Here is a 20,097-nt window from a genome sequence, read left to right on the forward strand (position 1 = left end):
TACTTCTTTTTCTTACAGCTATATTTGAATGCATATGCAAACTTCTTTTAAAAAATCCCCAAACATCAAATTAGCATTAATTATTCCCAGCCTACCATGGACCCTATTGTAAAATCCTTGGAAGAAGAGTGGTGAAGGATGTACAGAACTTGCTCATGGGGAACTTGGGTCTTGAAAAGTTCTACTCACGTATACATTTTTAGTGAGCACTGAAGCTTATTATTAGGGTTTCCTTGGTGGCTCAGTGGTAAAGAATTCACCTGCCAATTCAGGAGATGCGGGTTTGATCCCTGGGTCAGGAAGATCCCCTGGCGAAGGAAATGGCAATCCATTCCAGTATTCCTGACTGGGAAATCCCATGGACAGAGGAAACTGGCAGGCTACAGTTTATGGGGTCGCAAAAGAGTCGGACATGACTTAGCAACCAAATAAAAGCTTATTAACCTAAGTAATGAAGATGGTCATAAACCTGGACTCAAGCCCAGGAAGGATCTTGGGCTCATCAGGTTTCAAGCTGTGGAAACACCTGTGTTAGTACCAAGACAGAAGAGACCCAAAAAGGCACCCCCCCCACCCCGCCAAAATAAACAAACAAACAAACAAACAAACAAACAAATAAATAAATAAATAAAGAGACCCAAGGTTAAAATACTTGACTGAATACATACTGATATTGAAAGTACATTCTTTAAACAATGGCTAGGGCTTCAAAAGAAAGACAAAACAAATAAACAGCTGTTCTGAGACACTTTAAGAATTTTGCATCACTGCTGATGGGCTGTCAGAGGCTCTCATGTTGAGCAGATGGAGAGATAAGAATGATGACTTTAATTTTATAGGTGATAAAGTGAGCCTAGAGATGTAAATCAACTCCTCCCAAACCAAGAAACCAGAGTTACCGTCAAGAACAATCTTGTTCTTCTCATTTCAGTGCATTGAGCTTCCCATTGAATTCTCAAATCAAAGCCATTTTCTGATTTTGAGTAACTGAGAAGATTAGGAGACCCAGGATGGTACAACACTAACTTTGTAAAGGAGGCACTGGTATCAGAGTGTGGGGAACCTTCTGGACTGTGGCAGACCTATTGTGCATAATGCTTGCACAATAAGGATCTTAGATATCATTAAAGGGATCAGATTTGTCTCTTTTCTGATGTCTCAAATGCCACTAACAGGTAACAAAATTGCTATATAATTGAACCGAGATTTAAAGGCATGTAAGTAGCCTGGCAGGCTACAGTCCATGGAGTCAAAGTAGTACAACATGGCTGAGCAACTGACAAAACTCTAATTCAAAAAGATCCATGCACCCCTACGTTCATAGCAGCACTATTTACAATAGCCAAGTAATGGAAGCAACCTAAATGTCCATCAACAGATGAATGAATAAAGATATGGTATCATATATATATATAAAGGAATACTGCTGCTGCTGCTGCTGCTAAGTCGCTTCAATTGTGTCCGACTCTGTGTGACCCCCTAGACTACTCAGCCATAAAAATAATGAAATAATGCCATTTGCAGCAAAGAATGCAACTAGAGATTATCATACTAAGTGAAATAAGTCAGAAAGAAATACCATATGATATCACTTATATATGGAATTTAAAATATGACACAAATGAACCTAGGTATGCAACACAAACAGACTCACAGACACAGAAAACAGACGGGGTTGCTGAAAGTAGGTCGTCAAGATGGAGTGGGAGATTGGGGTTAGTAGACACAAGCTTTTATGCATAGAATGGATAAACAACGAGGCCCGACGCATAGCACAGGGAACTATATATAAAACTATATTCAATATCCTGGGATAAACCATAATGGAAAAGAATATAAAAAACTATGTATACATGTGTATAGCTGAATCACTTCGTTGTAGGGCAGAAATTAATACAACATTATAAATCAACTATACCTCAAGAAAAATATAAAGACATGTAAGTAATGTTTGTGAGGTTCACAAAGAACATCAGATAATGTTAAGGTCAAGATGATGGCATGTCCCTTACCAGGAAAGAGTATAGAGAATTCCAGTTCTCCAACCCTAGGGGAGAGGGAAATACAGGCCCTGAATGACCACTGGCAGGGGGAGCCAAGCAGGAAACTATAAGGGTGCAGGGTCTAGAGCCATGACAGCCCTGATGTGCAAACACAGAAAACAAAGGGCTCTGCTTACCACCCAGTTCTAGCAAGACATTAGCTGCTGCAGCTGCTGCCTGATGGTGCACCCGGAGAAGAACTCATGCTGAGAAAAAGGATGAGGCCCCATGTGCTTTGGAAAAACAAGCCCCTTGGATAGTTAGATGTATGGGGATTCCCTGGTGGCTCAGACGGTAAAGAATCTGCCTGAATGCACGAGACCAGGTTTGATCCTTGGATCAGGAAGATCGCCTGGAGGAGGAAATGGCAATGCACTCCAGTATTCTTGCCTAGGAAATCCCACAGACAGAGGTTTGATCTCTGGGTTGGCAAGTTCCCCTGGAGGAGGAAATGGTAAACCACTCCAGTATCCTTGCCTGAGAAACCCCATGAACAGAGGAGTCTGGGCCTCTTCATGGGGTCGCAAAGAGTTGGACACGACTGATCGACTAACACACACATATTTCGGGAAGAATTTTATTGAACCCAGATTCTTGCATCTTCCCATACAGAGTAAAGTGCTAAAGTCATTATCTGGTGATCCTCGTTCTTTGTGACCAGAAGTAATCTTTTAGCAAGAAGTATTCTTAACTGCCTGCATCCTCAAGCCAAAAATCATATAGAAACCAGCTTGTCCCGTATCTCTTCAGAGTAGTTTCCTCAGAGCTACTGAGAAGCTGTCTCCCAGGCTACAGTTCTCAGTAAAGTCCCCAAATAAAACCTGAACTCTCATCTCTTATGTTGTGCATTTTCCTCTAAGTCAACAAAATCAACAACAACTTGACATCTATTGGACTTGCTGTCCTACATGCAAAATCCATGACCCTCAAGGTGAGACAGAATACACTTTTCATATGAACTGCAACTTGAGTCAGATGTTGTCATTTTCTTATTTGTACACTAGTTTTTGACTGCTGCACAAAATAAGATATCTGAATAAAGTCAAAAGCTTTGTATTCTACGTTCCAAAATGAAGTTTTAATCCTTTGACTGGCCTAGTGCCGATTTCTAATGAAATTAATACCCTATTGCCTGGCACTAATCTATCCTTCAGTGATATGAGGAGGGTCTCACAATATAAATATCTGATTAGCTTTTATGAAAGGAAATATTTTGATAGGTGAGACTGGATAGGGAAAAACCAACGGTTTATTCTTTACAGAGCTACTCTTACTATGTAACAAATAAAATTGATACTGCAATCTAAATAGGAAATCTAATAAAATAATTTACACAGAGATGCAAAGAATATACAAATTTCTGATTAATATATACCTTTGCTAGTTAGTCTCCTAAACAGAAATTAAAGTGATATGCTATATAATTATTTACATTTGAGGGCAATTATTAACACCTAATGTGGGGTGTATGGTGGCAAAATTAGCATATTAATAATATTATGCTTTCACCGTCGACTGATATAATCATTTTGAAAAGAATGATTATAGCCAGAGACATAAGAACATTCAAACCCACTCACTGTGCAAATAATTCCACATCTGAGAATTTATCTCAGAGAAGTTATTTGCTGAAAACCATATGCTCAAAATTGGTGTGACAGATTTATTTATCTATAAAAGAGAAATTATGGAATTAACTAAAATTAACTAACAATAATTGACCACTCTATTTGGAAGAGTTAAGGCATTAATAAGTCCACACAATGCTGTATCATTATGTGATTAAAGTGATTACAGGGACTTCCCTGGTGGTCCAGTGGCTGAGAATCCACCTTCCAATGCAGGGGACATGGGTTCAATCCCTGGTTGGAGAGCTAAGATCCCACAAGCCCCTAGGCTACACACTGCAACTAGACAGACACACGCGTTCCATCTAGACAAAACTCAAGGGACCCAGTGCAGTGCTTCCCATCCCAAAAATGATTAGAAAGTACAGCTGAAGGCAAAAGGTAGAATCCTGCAGTCAGTACCGTAGCTCCAACTAAAAAAGTATGTATGCCTGTGGAAAAGGAATGGGATGTGATTTGCCAGAAGAAAAATATTTGACCCAAAGCAGTGAGATTCTGGCGTGTTCCTATGCACATTTCCTTTAATATTTCTTCTATTTTTAATTCTAATAATTTCTAATTACTTTGACATGGTAAGCTCTCTTTTAAGGGTTTTCGGTTTTAACAATAAAAGTAATGTGGCAAATCTCTTTAGGATTGCAGAAAATTTTTATTTTCACATATTGTTTTATGGGGGTAAGATGCGATCAAACATCCTGGCATCTCTACGTGACAAACAATATATTCTTGTGTTCATCCTTAACACCGGGGGTGGGGGCGTTTCCCAACCCCAGGCCAGGGATTGGTACTTGCCTGTTAGGAACCAGGCTACACAGCAGGAGATGAGAAGCAGTCAAGTGAGTGAAACTCCTCTGTATTTACAGCTGCTCTCCATCGCTCACATTACCTCCTGAGCTCTGCCTCCTATCAGATCAGTGCAACGAATCAGTGCAATGCAAAGAAATAGAGGAAAACAATAGAATGGGAAAGACTAGAGATCTCTTCAAGAAAAATAGATTTTCCTAGGAGCTCAAATTCTACTGCGAACTGTGCATGTGATGGAGCTAGGTTGCACGCTCCTTATGAGAATCAATCCCAAACCATCACATCCTCTTCCCTCAAAGTCCATGGAAAAATTCTCTTCCATGAAACCAGTCCCTGGTTTCCTTCAGCAGTCCCTGAGGACTGCTGTTTTAAAGAATCCTTACAGATACTAGCCTCCAAGACTTTCTGACATTATACATTCATTTAAATACAAATTATACCTGAAAAATGGTGCAGAAATCTGTACCCTTAGATCACTGTTAGTTTTATAATATATGGGAATACAAGAGCTCCTTTCCCCCCTCAAAAGTGCTTAACAGTATAAAGGTAAATAAAAAGATAAAGTAAAAGTTCAAAAATTATGAGACTTCTTGGAATATTTATCCTCCAGTATATTTTTTTATTCTCATGGGCTTATTTCCATTCAGGAGCTCTGGTTATTGAACCATTAGGAAGTTCAGCATCACTTGGAGAATCTTCCAAGGCTAGGAGATGTTGACATATATTATACAGGGACTCAAATATATGCATATAGTTTGGGAGGCTTTATACTTAGCCTCTTCGCTCACTGGTACTGGATCCACTTAGGAGTCTCATTTCACAGGGTTGTTATTTACTTTAATCTTTAATCTTTACTTTAATCTTTCTATCTTTCTTCTAATATGCAAACTAGAAACAATTCATAACTTTCCCTTGCTGACTCTCCTGATATCATATTTTGGGATCTCAGAGCTAAATTCTTTTATTATTAGCCACTGAAGAAAATGTAGGTGAGTATGTGCATTCCCTTAATAAGGGTAGGTGCTATGCTAAACAGTCTATATGTACTGGGGTTAAAAAAAAGTCTTACAAATATCTAGAAACACAGATATTATTATACCTATTTTTTTTTTCAGATAATGAAACCAAGGCTCAGAGAAGATAAAAAAAAAAAAACCTGCCACATCACAGAGTTATTAAGGGGATATTGTAGTATCCAAAGTCAGGTCTCACTGTATACAAACATTTGCTCTTTTTCATTTTAATCCTTCCAATTTATTTTTATGTTACAATGGAGCTGAGTTGATGAATAATGTTATATTAGTTTCAGGTGTACAGTAAAGTGAATAATTTATACATATATATATCTTTTTTAGATTCTTTTCTCATGTATGTCATTACAGAGTATTGAGCAGAGTTCTAAACACTTGCTCTTCATCATAGTCAGATAAAGCTGAAATCACGGGTAACAGAACTAAATAAACGGAAAGACCTGTACAAATCTGAGATCATTTTTATTTGGAGGAAGGAAAGGAGACAGAGGGAGTGACTATCTTGGTCTAAAAATAATGGCACATGTTGCTGTCATAAAGGATATTATGTTAAAGAAACTGACAATGCAATAATAGCAGAATTCATAAAGAGATAAAAAGTATACTTAATACTAGTCAGAGGCATGTTTTTTTGCCCTTGGCAATGAAAAAGTAATTACCTCTACCAAACTGCATTGGTTTACTCATTTTATTTTAATGCAAGGTGAGTATTAAATGTATAATTTCCAAATGTGCTTTTGGAACATCCTAAAAAATTATTCAACATCCTAAAAAATTATTCTATAATACATATACATATATATATTTAAAAGTCCTCTCCCATTTATTTTATTGTATGAATTGAAAGAAAAGATACTGTCATTGGGGAACTTTGGGAATGACTAGATGAAAGTGTTAAATGGGAACAGAATAAAGTCTTTATTTATTCAAGTTTTGTTTAGTCACTAAGTTATGTCCAACTCTTTGTACCCCATGGACTGTAGCCCACCAGGCTCCTCTGTCCATGGGATTTCTGAGGCAAGAATAATGGAGTGGGTAGCCATTTCCTTCTCTAGGGGATTCTACTGACCCAGGGATCAAATCCGCGTCTCCTGCTTTGGTAGGCAGATTCTTTATCGCTGAGCCACCTGGGAAGATCTTATTCAAATTTAGTTAACTTAAAATACTATACTCATTTCAACTGTACAACACAGTGACTCAATATATTTATATATTACACATCATACAAAGTTATTATAAAATATTGACTAAATTCCCTGTGCTATTATATCCCTGTGACTTATTTATTTTATAATTGGAAGTTAATACCTCTTAATCCTCTAAAGTCTTTGTAAAGATTTATTTTAAATCTTTAACCATTAAAACAAAAATCCATGTATTTATCAGCCCTTTTCAAACATAAGTGTTAGTTAAAATGAGGAGTGACTAGGCATTAGGAAATAAAACTCTAGGATTGGGAGAGAGGAAGCATCTTAAAAGGGTAAACATGCTTGTGCAGATTCTCCATAAGACTTCAAGATAGAGATGAGATTAACTAACAGATAAATTATTCAAGTAATTATTCTAGCATCACACAGACTGACATTCCAATTTTAAAAACTATAATTTTTTTTGCACCCAATTTCATGGATGAAAATATTGAAAATGATCAGTGGAATAGATTTGGCAGTTTTGATGCTTGGCAGTTTGGGTTATAGATTATAATTTTTTGAATTTATAACAGAATTCCTCAGCAGAAACTACTACTTCAGTAGCTTTGAGTGTCTGATGATGTTCTTAAAAAGCAGGCAAGTTTATGGAAAATGATGATTCCAGATGTCTTTTAAAACAAACAGGTATTGAACAATCTGAACTAAACATGGGTGGTACTTGAAAAACTAAAAAACATGTTAAGTATCCAACACCTAGAAATCCTTTATGATTAGTGTACACATTGCCAGCCATGCCAGAGCCTAAGAAATATAACCGAAGTGCACAAAGTCTAATGAGAGCCAACACAAGCAAGGAAAACTGCATCTCTGGAAAATTTCAAGTGAAATACATTTTACATATACATATATGTATATAATGGATAAACAACAAGGTCCTACTGTAGAGAAGAGGAAACTATATTCAGCATCTTGTGATAAACCATAATGGAAAAGCATATGAAAAAGAATGTGTCTGTGTGTGTATATATACATAAAACTCTGTGTGTGTGTATATTTATACGTGTGTGTGTATATATATATATAAAAAACTGGCTTGGCTCTAAAGCAGAAATTAACACAACACTGCAAATCAGCTATATGTCACTAAAATAAATTTAAAAAAATAAAATGAAGCATAATAAAACATCACGGAAATCCAGTAGGTTAAGCAAAGCATCTTACTGCCTGTGCTACGCTTCTGTATGCTCCAACCCAAAACAAATGATTTCCAAACTACAGGTATTTCTTTGCAAGTATTTTTTTTCCCCTCTGTAAAATTAAATATAGCACAGGTTGGCACAATTAGAAACAAAAGCAGTAACCTAGAAAGAATTTTTCGACAAGCTGTACTTCATTGATTCTATAATGATATTTTCATAACCTATTGCACAGATATCTGTAACCTTATGAATTTTACATGATACAATTCACATTTGGGTTTCAGAATTATTTACTTATTTTCCCCAAAGCCTTCCCAGGAAGGGGACTAGTAATAATATGCTCTTTACTTTAAACATTCTAAACTAAATCCAAAGACCCAAACATCACATCCTTGCGAGGTAAAGCTTTCTGCTTAAATATTGTAAACATTAGACTCTCATTTTTGAACTTCATTAAATAAAAAAAAAACTTTTAATGTGACAGATGGCAATCAAATCTTAAATTGCAACCACATAGGATGTCACATTATTCTGATTTACATAGAAAAGCCTCAGAAACAGCTCAGTGGCTGGGCTGTCCCTGAAGCGACAAGTGACTGCCTACAGCTGGAAAAAGCATTTTCATTTTCCACCAAATTTCTCCGCCTCCCTCTCTCTCTCTCCCCAGCTACTAAATCGATCTCACTAAGATACACTTTTTACAACCAAATTCCAGTCTTACTGGCTTCCACTCCATGGACACTGATGTAGTCACACCGTGAATGCCAACATTTCTGGCTAGATAAGAAAAGCTTTGAAAACGGGAAGCCACCGAGTGATTTTTTGCTTGAGTTCCTTTGCAAGGCGGTACATCCCTGTTTTCCTGCAACCACACCGTGCATCTGGCCTGCCTCCCTGCCCACAAGCTTACCCCAGGAAGAAGGCACTTAGTTTGAGGAGACATGAGGCGTCTGTCAAACATAGCAGCCCAGCTCCAAGTGGGCCCAGCTCTCCAGAGGCCTTCACAGGAGCAAGAACTCAGTAACAAAGCTCCAGGCAGCCAAGTCTTGTTTTGCTGACCAGCATTGCAACAGCTTTCCTTTTTCCTCGCTGGCTTGGGGGGTGTGCTGTCTTGGCCAGGGTGACTTTCGAAAGTTCCTCAGATTACAACAGTGCTCTCTGTTCCAGAACCACTTAGGCGGCCAGAGGAGTCCATCAGAGTCAATTAACTAACACAAGTGGGAGGGCCTTTTTCTCCTCTGAAAGACGTCAGCTGGCTTGGAATTGAGAAGCCTGCAAACTTGTGAAAGCCAAGTCATGTTTCATGAAGATCAGATGCATGCCTTCGGGCAGCCCGGTTCGAATCGGCACTTAGACACTGTCTTCACTAGAGAACTACAGGTTGCAAAACTGTTTCCCTTCAAGGAAATGAGTGGAACTGAAGACAGTCTGGAGTAAAAGTGAGGAGCATTCTACTTCTGCCCAGTGAAGAAATATTTCCTCTCTTCCCACCTCAGAAAGTGGTATCTTCCTTTTGATTTTTTTTTTTTAAACGTAGACCATTTTTAAAGTCTGTTGAATTTGTTACACCTCTGCTTCTGTTGTTTATCTTCTGGTTTTTTGGCCATGAGGCATGTGGGATCTTAGTTCCCAGACCAGGGGTCAAACCCTCATCTCCTGCACTGGAAGACAAAGTCTTAACTACTGGACCACCAGGGAAGTCCTGGTATCTTCCTTTTGTGGTTACCTTTCACATTCTCAATGTGTATGAAAAATATTTTTTTTCACAGTCAAGTAAGTATCACTTGGATACATTCAGTTTTAATTTGAAAACTTTTCATCAAAAGATTTCCTTCAAAAGTGAAATCATAACCACAATATACTGAGAACATTTACAAAGCATGCAACAAAGGATTACCAGCCAGAAAATAGAAAGAACTCCTGTAAGTCAATAAATAAAATACCCACAATCTTAAAAAATATGGGGAAAAAAAACCATGAAGAGACAAATCACTGAGAGAAAATCCTAATGGCTAATAAACACGATAAAATGCTTGACTTCACTACTAATCAGGAGTACAAATTAAATTCACAATTTATCATTTCATACTCAGTAGAGTGGAAACATTTAACGTATCTTAAAATGCCAGATCTTGGACAGGATGTCAAGCAGTGATTGGCAAATTATCACCGGGTTCCAAATCTATCCAGCTGTCTGTTTGCATAACCCACATGCTAAGACTGTGTTTTATACTTTTAAATGGTTCAAGAAAATCAAAAGAAGAATTGTATTTGGGAACACATGAAAATGATACGAAGTTCAAATTCCAGTGTCCTTGGGTAAAGTTTATTAGAATATCATCAGGCTCATTCACTTATGAACTATCCATGGCTGATTTTGTCTGACAACAGCAGAGTTGAGTAGCTATGACAGAGAACATGTAGCTCATCACAGCTTAAAGCTCTCCTACTAAGGGGACTTTCCTGATGGTCCAGTGGCTAAGACTCCATGCTCCCAATGCAGCGTGTATAGGTTTGATCCCTGGTTAGGGAACTAGATCCCACATGCTGCCACTAAGAACTCGCATGTTGCAATTAAAACTGGCACAACCAAATAAATTAATTTTTAAAAAAGCTTTCCTATTCAGTCCTTCACAGAGTTTTGCCAATCCCTGACGCAGAGCCACCAGACTTTTATGCATTGTTGGTGGGAGTATAAATTGGTACAGTCATGTAAAAGACTTAGTAAAATGTCATAGGAGGTAGATGTGCAGGCCCACTAATGGGCCCTCCATTCCTCAATATGCACCCAGAGAAACGCTCACACAAGTACACAGGGAGATGTAGGTACAGAATGTCCCTAGCAACACAGGGGTTATAGTAAAAAGTGGAAACCAACCTCAATGTGTCTCAAGAGGAAAGTGGGTTAACACAGTTATAGACAGTATTCATCACTAAAAGTGACTGAATTTAAGTACACAGATCACTCTCCACAAACATAAGGTGGAGAGAAAAGAGCAAGTTGCAGGACCTTAATACCTTAAGAACCTGTGATGTGATTTGTACAGGGTTTGAAAATATGCAAAAATACCATTAATTGGGTTGGCCAAAAAACTCACTTGGGTTTTTCTATAAGATGCTACCAAAAAACCCAAGTGAAAATTTTGGCCAGCCTAATACTTTATGGATGAGCTACAAATATAAAGATAAATATGAAAATAAGTACCAAACCCAGAAGAGTGGTTCCATCTGGACAGGAGGATGTTTGGAGGGCTGATGGGGCAGGGGCAGCTCTCTGAGTGATATTTTCTCTCTTAAACTAGGTTGGATCTGCACCACTGGTCATTATATTGCTGTCTGTGTTATTTTGTATTCTGAAGAAGTTCATAATAAAGAAATGAATTAGGAAAAAGAGTGAAAAGGATCATGATACAACAAGGGCCAGATTACTATAGAGACGTTAAAATCATAGACAGGATAGGATATGATCTTTGTTAGTAAGGAAAAGATAAAAAATAGCCTGATTTTTTTTCACATTAATTACTCCACTGTTAAAAATATTTAGGAAAAATGTTGAAAGGGGGGGACTTCCCCATTGGTCCAGTGGTTAAGAATCCTTCTTCCAATGCAAGGGACTCGGGTTCTATTCCTGGTTGGAGAACTAAAATCCCATATGCTATGGGGCAACTAAGCTGGAATGCCACAACTAGAGAACTCACCCACAGCAATGAAGACTCAGAGCAGCCAAAATTTTAAAAAAAGTTGTAAGGGAACATATGAATTCTACTCATAGTGGCTGCATCTGGGTAGTGGTTTTGAGCAGGGTTATTTTCTCTCCTCTTTAAAAAATTAGTTTTAAAACTTTCTACAATAGGTTTTTATTACTTTTCCAACCTTTAAAAAAAGTTTTAAGTATTTAACAGGTAACCAAGGATTATCTAACTTTCTAGGGAAATTAGAAACTTGAGTAGTTACTATGGATTGGGATATTTTATGTCTCTGTGAGGGCAGATATTAACACGTAGGAAACCGACAGAAATGCAAATAACTTGTCCAGAAGTGAATTTGTCTACTGCTAATGATTTCTGCATAAAAGATAAACACCTCGAATTTTTATTTCTTTGCCCTGCACAGCATTAACCAGTTTTGTATCTAATTTAACAATCTTAGCCCAGTATTTTTTCTTTCAAAAGCTATAAGTACCCTGTCTCTCCCATATACTTTAAATGGACTTTACTGTCCTGCTGGTTCCCTCAATGAATATCAAAAACACCGTCAGCTCATATTCATTCTCTATTTGTTTGAGAGAAACAATCTAAAATTTTTTGGAAATTATACTTGGACACCAGTTTTCAACTTGAAACTGTTTATTTCCTGACAGTGGCAAACATGATGGCTTGCTTTCCACATCTGGCCCCACATTAGTATATCGTGCTGCTAAAATGCCACCACAATGGAAAAATATTTAATGAATATTGATGCCAGGCAAGCAAAAGACAAGTGGCATTTGAATAAGAGGAAGGTAAGGTATGAGTTGACTCATTGGAAAAGACTCTGATGCTGGGAGGGATTGGTGGCAGGAGGAGAAGGGGACGACAGAGGATGAGATGGCTGGATGGCATCACTGACTCGATGAACGTGAATCTGAGTGAACTCCGGGTGATGGACAGGGAGGCCTGGCATGCTATGATTCATGGGGTCGCAAAGAGTCGGACATGACTGAGCGACTGAACTGAACTGAAGGTATGGAAATTCTGAGTGAAGCATACAAGGATTTCAAAGACTTTCTAGGCACTGATAAACTTTCTAAAACTAAGCAGCAGTATTTTCTTATAGCATTCTTTTCACACACTAACTCGGATTTCTTTTTCTTGCTTTCAAAATGGGATGGAGGGGTATTTTCTTGTAATCTCTGGGAAGAAAAAGAAGAGAGAAGCTGAGGAAGAGAGATTAGGGAAGAAGTTTAAGCATCAATGACAGACTATTGAGAATGAAAAAACAGGCCTGGGGATAATTAAGGCAAAAATTAACAGGAGTCACTGAGAATTTCTTTGGTTATAATACATTTTCATTGTTGGGTACTGGAAAATTAAAAAAGAACCAAAAATTAAAAAAATAGAAACACCACCACCACACCATCCTTGCCACTCCTCAGGTTCCCAATCTTTGAAAAGGAGGTTAGCCTTCAAAAGATAATGTTCAGGATTACATAAAACATTGAGTCTGTATCTGACATAATCAGAAATGCAAAATAAATATTCGTTTTTCTTGCTATAATTCAATGGTTCTCAACTGGGAGTGATTTCACTCCCCAGGGGACATTTAGCAATGACTAAGAAACATTTTTTATTGCCACATGGGGGGTGGTGTGGATGGAAGCCAAGGATGTGACAATGCCCGGGTCACCCCCTACAACAAAGATTTATCCAGCTCAATGCGGCAATTGTGCTGAGTTTGCGGCAATTGTGCTGAGTTTGAGTAACTTGAAGGTGCCCTCTGCATCAATGCCATGGATGAGAAGGACTTTAAGTTATAACCCAAGACATGATGTGAGATTCCATTCATATTGTCAGGTGGCCTAAATGCCGGGGGCAGGTGGGGGATGTTGTGGGGAGAGGCAGGAGAAGAGACTGCTATGCGTGTGGTAGCTCCAGAACAGCTCCTGGGAGCTCAGCCAAGGGCCCGGTTATTCTATGATTCTCTATGAGAGGAGCCCCCAGAGATGACTGAAGTTGCTTGGTGTCAGATTTCAGATGGAAGGCCCTGAAGTTTCTGCAGTCCTAACTGGCAGACACATTCCTAATACTGTGCCTTCCAGTCTCCTTCCACGCACCCTCAATTTGACCTCCAAGTCTTTGCTACACTGTGAAAAAAGCTTAATGAAAATGACATTTTAACCAGAGAACTCCTTGAGTGCTATTTTTATAACTAAAGAGGCACGCTTGCTAATCTGCCAAGAGAAGGGTTCTTTTTATTGCTGTATTTGTATTCCCAATTGTTACTGCCTATCTACGTAAACAGAAAAGCCTTGGAGGATGGCTTCGGTTGCACCAAATCCTCATTCTGAGACAACTTTCCCATGTGTTGTTTTAAACTTTAAAACAGCAGCAGACCTTTCTGGATGAGGAGGTAGTGGCCAAAGGATAAATATGTTTTGTTGCCAGGAGACCAAAAAAAAAAAACACAGAATTCTAGAGGTCACATATTTCAAATGGCCACTCCAGGCTTCAAAGTCCAGACTGTTTACCTAACCAGCAAGGATTGTGAAAAAAAAAAAATTCCCTTGATCACACCCCAGTTTAGAGTTTATGCCTTCAACAGCATTGTCTTTGATTACAAATGGCCATGATATGTGTACAAATATGGATAATTATGGTATGCATTAACCAGACAGTGAATCATAATAGCAAAACAAATCTCTAGCATGTGTGGATACTCTAAACCTCACATGTGTTTTTTGTAAATAACAGCCAAACACATGGTTTTCTCAAGAAGTAAAAATAGGAAACAATTCCAAATGTCATAGTAAACAAAGACTGAAAAACAAAAACAAGAAAAGTCACATCTACAACTGAGTTTTCCTTCCATCTAAGTTGCTACTAATACATTTTTAAAAATATTTATTGGAATATAGTTGTATTACTAATAAATTTTATTTATTTTTTTTACTTCATGGGACAATTCTAACAGAGCTATTGGTTACTGATAGAGAAGAAGGTAAGCAAGAGCAAAGCAATTTTGTTCCAAAACTATACTATTTAACCCAAATAGTGGTACTACTGAATTTCCTTTTTCAGATTTTATTCTTCTAAATCCCAATTCATATAAATGCCAATGAAAGGAAAATCTTCATTTAAATCAGAGCCACTCAAATAAAGGCCCTCTCTTTTTATTTCATAAAAAATTTAGCAGTGAGAACTTACCTGGCTTCTTACCCCTTTTTCCTCTTTGATAAAATAGCTGTCTTTTTTCCATATCATAGACTTTATCACTAGTTAAGAATTTACACTGGCTAAACAACTTCCTTTTCAGTTCAGTTCAGTTCAGTCGCTCAGTCGTGTCCGACTGTTTGTGATCCCATGAATTGCAGCACACCAGGCCTCCCTGTCCATCACCAGCTCCCGGAGTTCACTCAGATTCATGTCCATCGAGTCAGTGATGCCAGCCAGCCATCTCATCCACTGTCGTCCCCTTCTCCTTCCTTTTAGAGATGTGTTAATTTCAAACATATGACAACCAACTGACTACAAAAACTGAAAGGGACTCTCTCCTGCAGCATCCATCTTCCTGTTTGCCTTGTGACTAGATAAGATATACTTGAAAATATCCTTGAGTATTGTTATTAATGAGAAGCCCCAGTAACTTTAAGTCAAAGCTGCCACTTTGAACAATTCTAGGAATAATAGAAGGGAAGAGGGTATTTTGAGAGCCCTCTGACCTCTTTATACCTTCATGGTTCTGTTCCATTGTAAATTTGACCTTGAAAATGTATAGTTTGTAATTTTTCAGTACTTGCAATCTGCATTTAATATTGTAAAACTCTCTTTCCATTTCATTAAATGTCTTTCCATGGTTAAAGATGAAAGAAAAGCTGCTGGCATTATTTACAATAGCTAAGACATGGCAGCAACATAAGTGCCTACCAACAGGGGAATGGATAAAGAAGATGTGATATGTATATAAAATGGAATATTACTCAGCTATTAAAAAGGATGAAATAATGCCACATGCAGCAACATTGATGGACTTGGAGGGTGTTATTCTAACGGAAGTGAGACAACAAAAGACAAATACTATATGATCTCACTTATATGTGGAATACAAAAAAAAAATTAGTGATACAACACAAAAGAAGCAGACTGAGAGATACAGAAAAAAAAAAAAAGTGGTTACCAGTGGTGGGGCATTACAGGGGTGAGGGAGCTAGAGATAGACTGGGTATAAGACAGGCTCAAAGATGTATTGTACAACACGAGGAATACAACCAATATTTTATAACAATTGCAAATGGAAATTAGCCTTTAAAAATGTATAAAAATTAAAAGAAATTAAACAGGAAAAAAGAAAAATGGCTACAGTAGTTGAATGGATCTATGTAAGTCAATGTATTATATTTAATGTTTCAATATATCCCCTCAATACAACTGTCTTTGTATTATTTACTGTGAGGTGTGTCCTGGGGGATTAGGAAGGTTACGTTACATGTTGGTTTTCTTCCCTACTGTTTTGAGATACCCACTCTGGTCTCATTTCCCAATCCTCTTTCCCCAGCCCTTCTTTGTCTTGCTATTTTATGGATTTTCCCCCTGAAATTTCCACTTCTCACCTGTGTTAAAGGAATGATTACTTCCCACTCCTGGAACCCCTTCTTTCAGTTTCTGTGAGGTGTGGTCCAAAATATTCAAGCCTCTGAGTTCCAGGCTCTTGGATTGATGCCAACTAGACACCTCCCCATGTTGATGAGTCTTTTCAAGAGTCTTACGTGCTTACTGATTCTTCCCCTACATGGGCAGTCTCACACATTAGGATGAAAAGAACCTGGAGCCCCTCCTGTGATCCAGACCAAAAACTCATCAGCGAGTCCTGTCCACCCTGGCGGCCAATCTTCATTACCTGTCTCTTGACTTCCTTAGAGAGAATCCCTGATTCATGGCAGGGTTGCTGTCTGATCTCCAGAGAGAAGCCAAATGGTCTCTTTTTTTAAAGCATGGATTTGCTTCTCTCACTCTGCTGCTTAAAAATCTCCTAGTAGCTTCTCATCTCAACTGATAAAACCATAGTGTTCATGGCTTGGTGAGAATGGGCTTCTGGCCACATCCTTGTCCTCAGGGCCCCTCACTCTGCCCTTTCCCTGCCACGCTGCTGCCACCCTGGCCTTCCTTCTGTCTACAGACCACGCCAAGCACGTGCCTGTGTCAGGGCTCTGTACTTGCTCTACAGCTGCTCGGAAAGCTTTCCCTGTTGACATGAGCCTGGCTGCCTCTGTCTTACATCACTCAAGTCTCACTTCAAAACTCATCTCTTTGAAGAAGCCCCCAACCACTGGGACTGAGGTGCAACTGCTAACTCTCACTTTACCCTATTTGATTTTCTTTAGAGCAATCGCAATAGTTGAGGGCATCTTATACAATGATTTTTACACCATGTTGATCTTCGCACTGGGATAAGGGTAGAATTTATAGCTCATCAACCACGCTAGTTTCAGCTTTAATGTCCCCACCATGAACACTCTTATTGTTGTTAGAGTCACCACCCGGTCCACAGTACAGTAAAACTGGATTTACAGTCAGGAAAATGAAGAGTACACTAGACTCAGAGCCAGGAGAACTGAGTTTCCACTCTGCTGCCATGAACTGACTGGTTAGGTGACTTGAGCAAGAAGTCAGAGTCTTTCAATGCAAAAAGAGTTTGTTCAACTAGTCACTCAAATTAGAGGTTAATCACTTTGTCCCACTGTTAAAAATTCTAAAACTATTATTCTAGTAAACATGTTCAATGAGAAAGTCTTTATGTAATACTCTCAGAGCTGCTAATGATAATCTCTAGGGCATTCACAATAGGATAAAAAAATTAGTTGGAATAACTAATATTTGATTGGTTAATTTTCATCTAGTTTTTATTTAAATTAAACCTGTTGCCATTTTTAGTAGTCATGTATGGATGTGAGAGTTGCACCCTAAAGAAGGCTGAGCGTCAAAGAATTGATGCTTTTCAACTGTGGTGTTGGTGAAGATTGTTGAGAGTCCCTTGGTCTGCAAGGAGATGAAATCAGTCAATCCTAAAGGAAATCAACCCTGAATATTCATTGGAAGAACTGACGCTGAAACTCCAATAATACTGGCCACCTGATGAGATGAGCTGACTCATTAGAAAAGACCCTGTTGCTGGGAAAGATTGAAGGCAGGAGAAAGGGACGACAGAGGATGAGATGGTTGGATGGCATCACTGACTCAATGGACAGGAGTTTGAGCAGGCTCCGGGAGATGGGTAAATGACAGGGAAGCCTAGCGTGCTGCAGTCCATGGGGTTGCAAAGAGTAGGACAATGCGGACTGACTGAGCAACAACAAAGCTGTTGCCATAGTGAATCCTGAAAGGAGTATGCTGCTGCTGCTGCTGCTAAGTCGCTTCAGTCGTGTCCGACTCTGTGCGACCCCATAGACAACAGCCCACCAGGCTCCCCCGTCCCCAGGATTCTCCAGGCAAGAACACTAGAGTGGGTTGCCATTTCCTTCTCCAATGCATGAAAGTGAAAAGTGAAAGGGAAGTCGCTCAGTCATCCGACTCTTAGCGACCCCATGGACTGCAGCCTACCAGGCTCCTCCGTCCATGGGATTTTCCAGGCAAGAGTACCGGAGTGGGGTGCCACTGCCTTCTCCGGAAAGGAGTATACTTGATATCTAATTACATTTGCATTCGATTATATAATATATACCCATATGGAGCCTGTCAAACATTTTAAGTATTAAATAATGAATGTTATTTTAATGACTTATTTATGTTATCATTAAAAAGAACCTGGAATTCTTTTAAAATTCCAGTTTTACTACATATAATTGATGTGTAAAATTGTAAGATATTGGAATTGTATATCTTGGTGATTTGACATACACATACTTTTTAATTGAAATGTAGTCGACATGCAATATTATGTTATTTTCAGGTATTCTATATAGTGATTTGACATTTATATATTATGAAATGGTGACCACCACAATAAGTCTAGTAACTATCTGTCCCCATATAAAGTTATTATAATCTTACTGGCCATATTCCTTATGCTGTATTTTACATCCTTGTGGCCTACTTATTTTATAACTGGAGATTTGTACTTCTTAATTCCCTTCATCTATTTCCCCAGCCCCTATTCCCATCCCCTGATAACCACTGGTTTGCTCTCTGTATTTAGTCTGTTTTTCTTTTGTTTTTCAGATCTCACATAGCAACGCCATCATACAGTCTTTATTTTCCTTTGCCTGACTTATTTCATGTAGTGTAATATCTTCTAATTTATCCAGCCATCATGTCACATATGGCAAGATTTTATTTTTTATGGCAGAGCAATATTCCATTGTACATACACCCGTATCTTCTTGATGCATTTATCTATTGATGGAGACTTAGGCTGACGTCAATGTTCAATGCAGCACTATTCATGAGAGCCAAGATATACACCATTCAATACATTGTGAAAGGATTTCCTCCAAGTTAATTAATTATTATCTCTCATATTTACCTTTTTTTTTGGAGGGGCATGAGAACATTTATGTTCTACTCACTGAAGAAATTTCAATTATACAATACAGTGTTTTCAACTATAGTCACCATGATTACATTAGAATCTAGACCTTATTCATCTTAGAGCTGAAAATTTGTATCCTTTCATCCTATTATCCCATCCCTCAGTCCCTGGCAACTACCATTCTACTCTCTATGAACCTCTACATTTTAAAAGCACAAATTTATGAATTCAATACAATAAAATAAACAAAACAGATCTGGAGTAAACAATGAATTCAGGATAAAGGTACTACAAAAATATACAGGAAAAAGTATGTATATATGTGTAGAACTGAGTCACTTTGATGTACAGCAGAAATTAACACAACACTATAAATCAACTACACTTAAATGAATACAACTATACTTAAATGAACTTTAAGACTGCTAAAAATAAAATTAAGAGCTTAAATGAATAGTTCTTACCATGTGATTTCATTTTACTAATTCTCCAGTGAAGTAGAGAAACTAATCCTACTTTCTGGACATAAATTCATGTGAATCACAATAATGTAATTGTTTACTCCCTGATTTTGACCAGAAACATTTATTTTTTAAACTTATATCTCCCCCACTCCATTATTTTTATAGGAAGAGATGACTTAGGAGAACCATCTCCAAGAAAAAAATATATTCCAATCACGTTTTAAAAACACGATAGGCAAGATTAATTATTTGCTTTTTTGAAAAGAAAAACTTGAGACTATTTGTTTTGTTTGTGGAACTCTGGGATGTATTACAAGCAGAACCCTTCATGTTTCAAAATGTGATGAACAACTGCTTTGGACTTTATTTAGGCAAACTTTTCTTTCTCCTGAGTGTTTATCATTCTCTTTAGTAACACGGTTGTGTATCCACATCAACAGTATTTATTTCTAAATGGCTCAGAATGCACACATTTAATGTGAACGTGTCCTGGTCCACAGTTGAGTGAAGAAAAGATCAGAAAGGCAATCAAAAACAAAAATAAAATCCTTGCAAGTC

The 20,097-nt window shown here is 38.0% G+C and overlaps 1 protein-coding gene across 5 annotated transcripts in view; it reads right to left on the minus strand.

Annotated features, from left to right (window-relative positions):
- Positions 1–20,097, minus strand: part of CACNB2 (calcium voltage-gated channel auxiliary subunit beta 2) — a 416,882-nt gene that overhangs the window by 184,537 nt on the left and 212,248 nt on the right. Inside the window, exon 1 of one of the 5 annotated variants that reach the window (XM_040248076.1) lies at positions 8,766–9,436. The exons of the other annotated variants lie outside the window; for them this stretch is intronic. Coding sequence (XP_040104010.1) covers positions 8,766–8,816 — 51 coding nt within the window. The 5' untranslated portion in view covers positions 8,817–9,436. Of the gene's footprint in view, positions 1–8,765; positions 9,437–20,097 lie in introns of those variants that run through there. 5 annotated transcript variants of the gene reach the window in all.

Source organism: Oryx dammah, unplaced genomic scaffold (genome assembly GCF_014754425.2).
Source record: "Oryx dammah isolate SB20612 unplaced genomic scaffold, SCBI_Odam_1.1 HiC_scaffold_10, whole genome shotgun sequence".
In the NCBI taxonomy this organism is placed as follows: Eukaryota; Metazoa; Chordata; class Mammalia; order Artiodactyla; family Bovidae; genus Oryx; species Oryx dammah.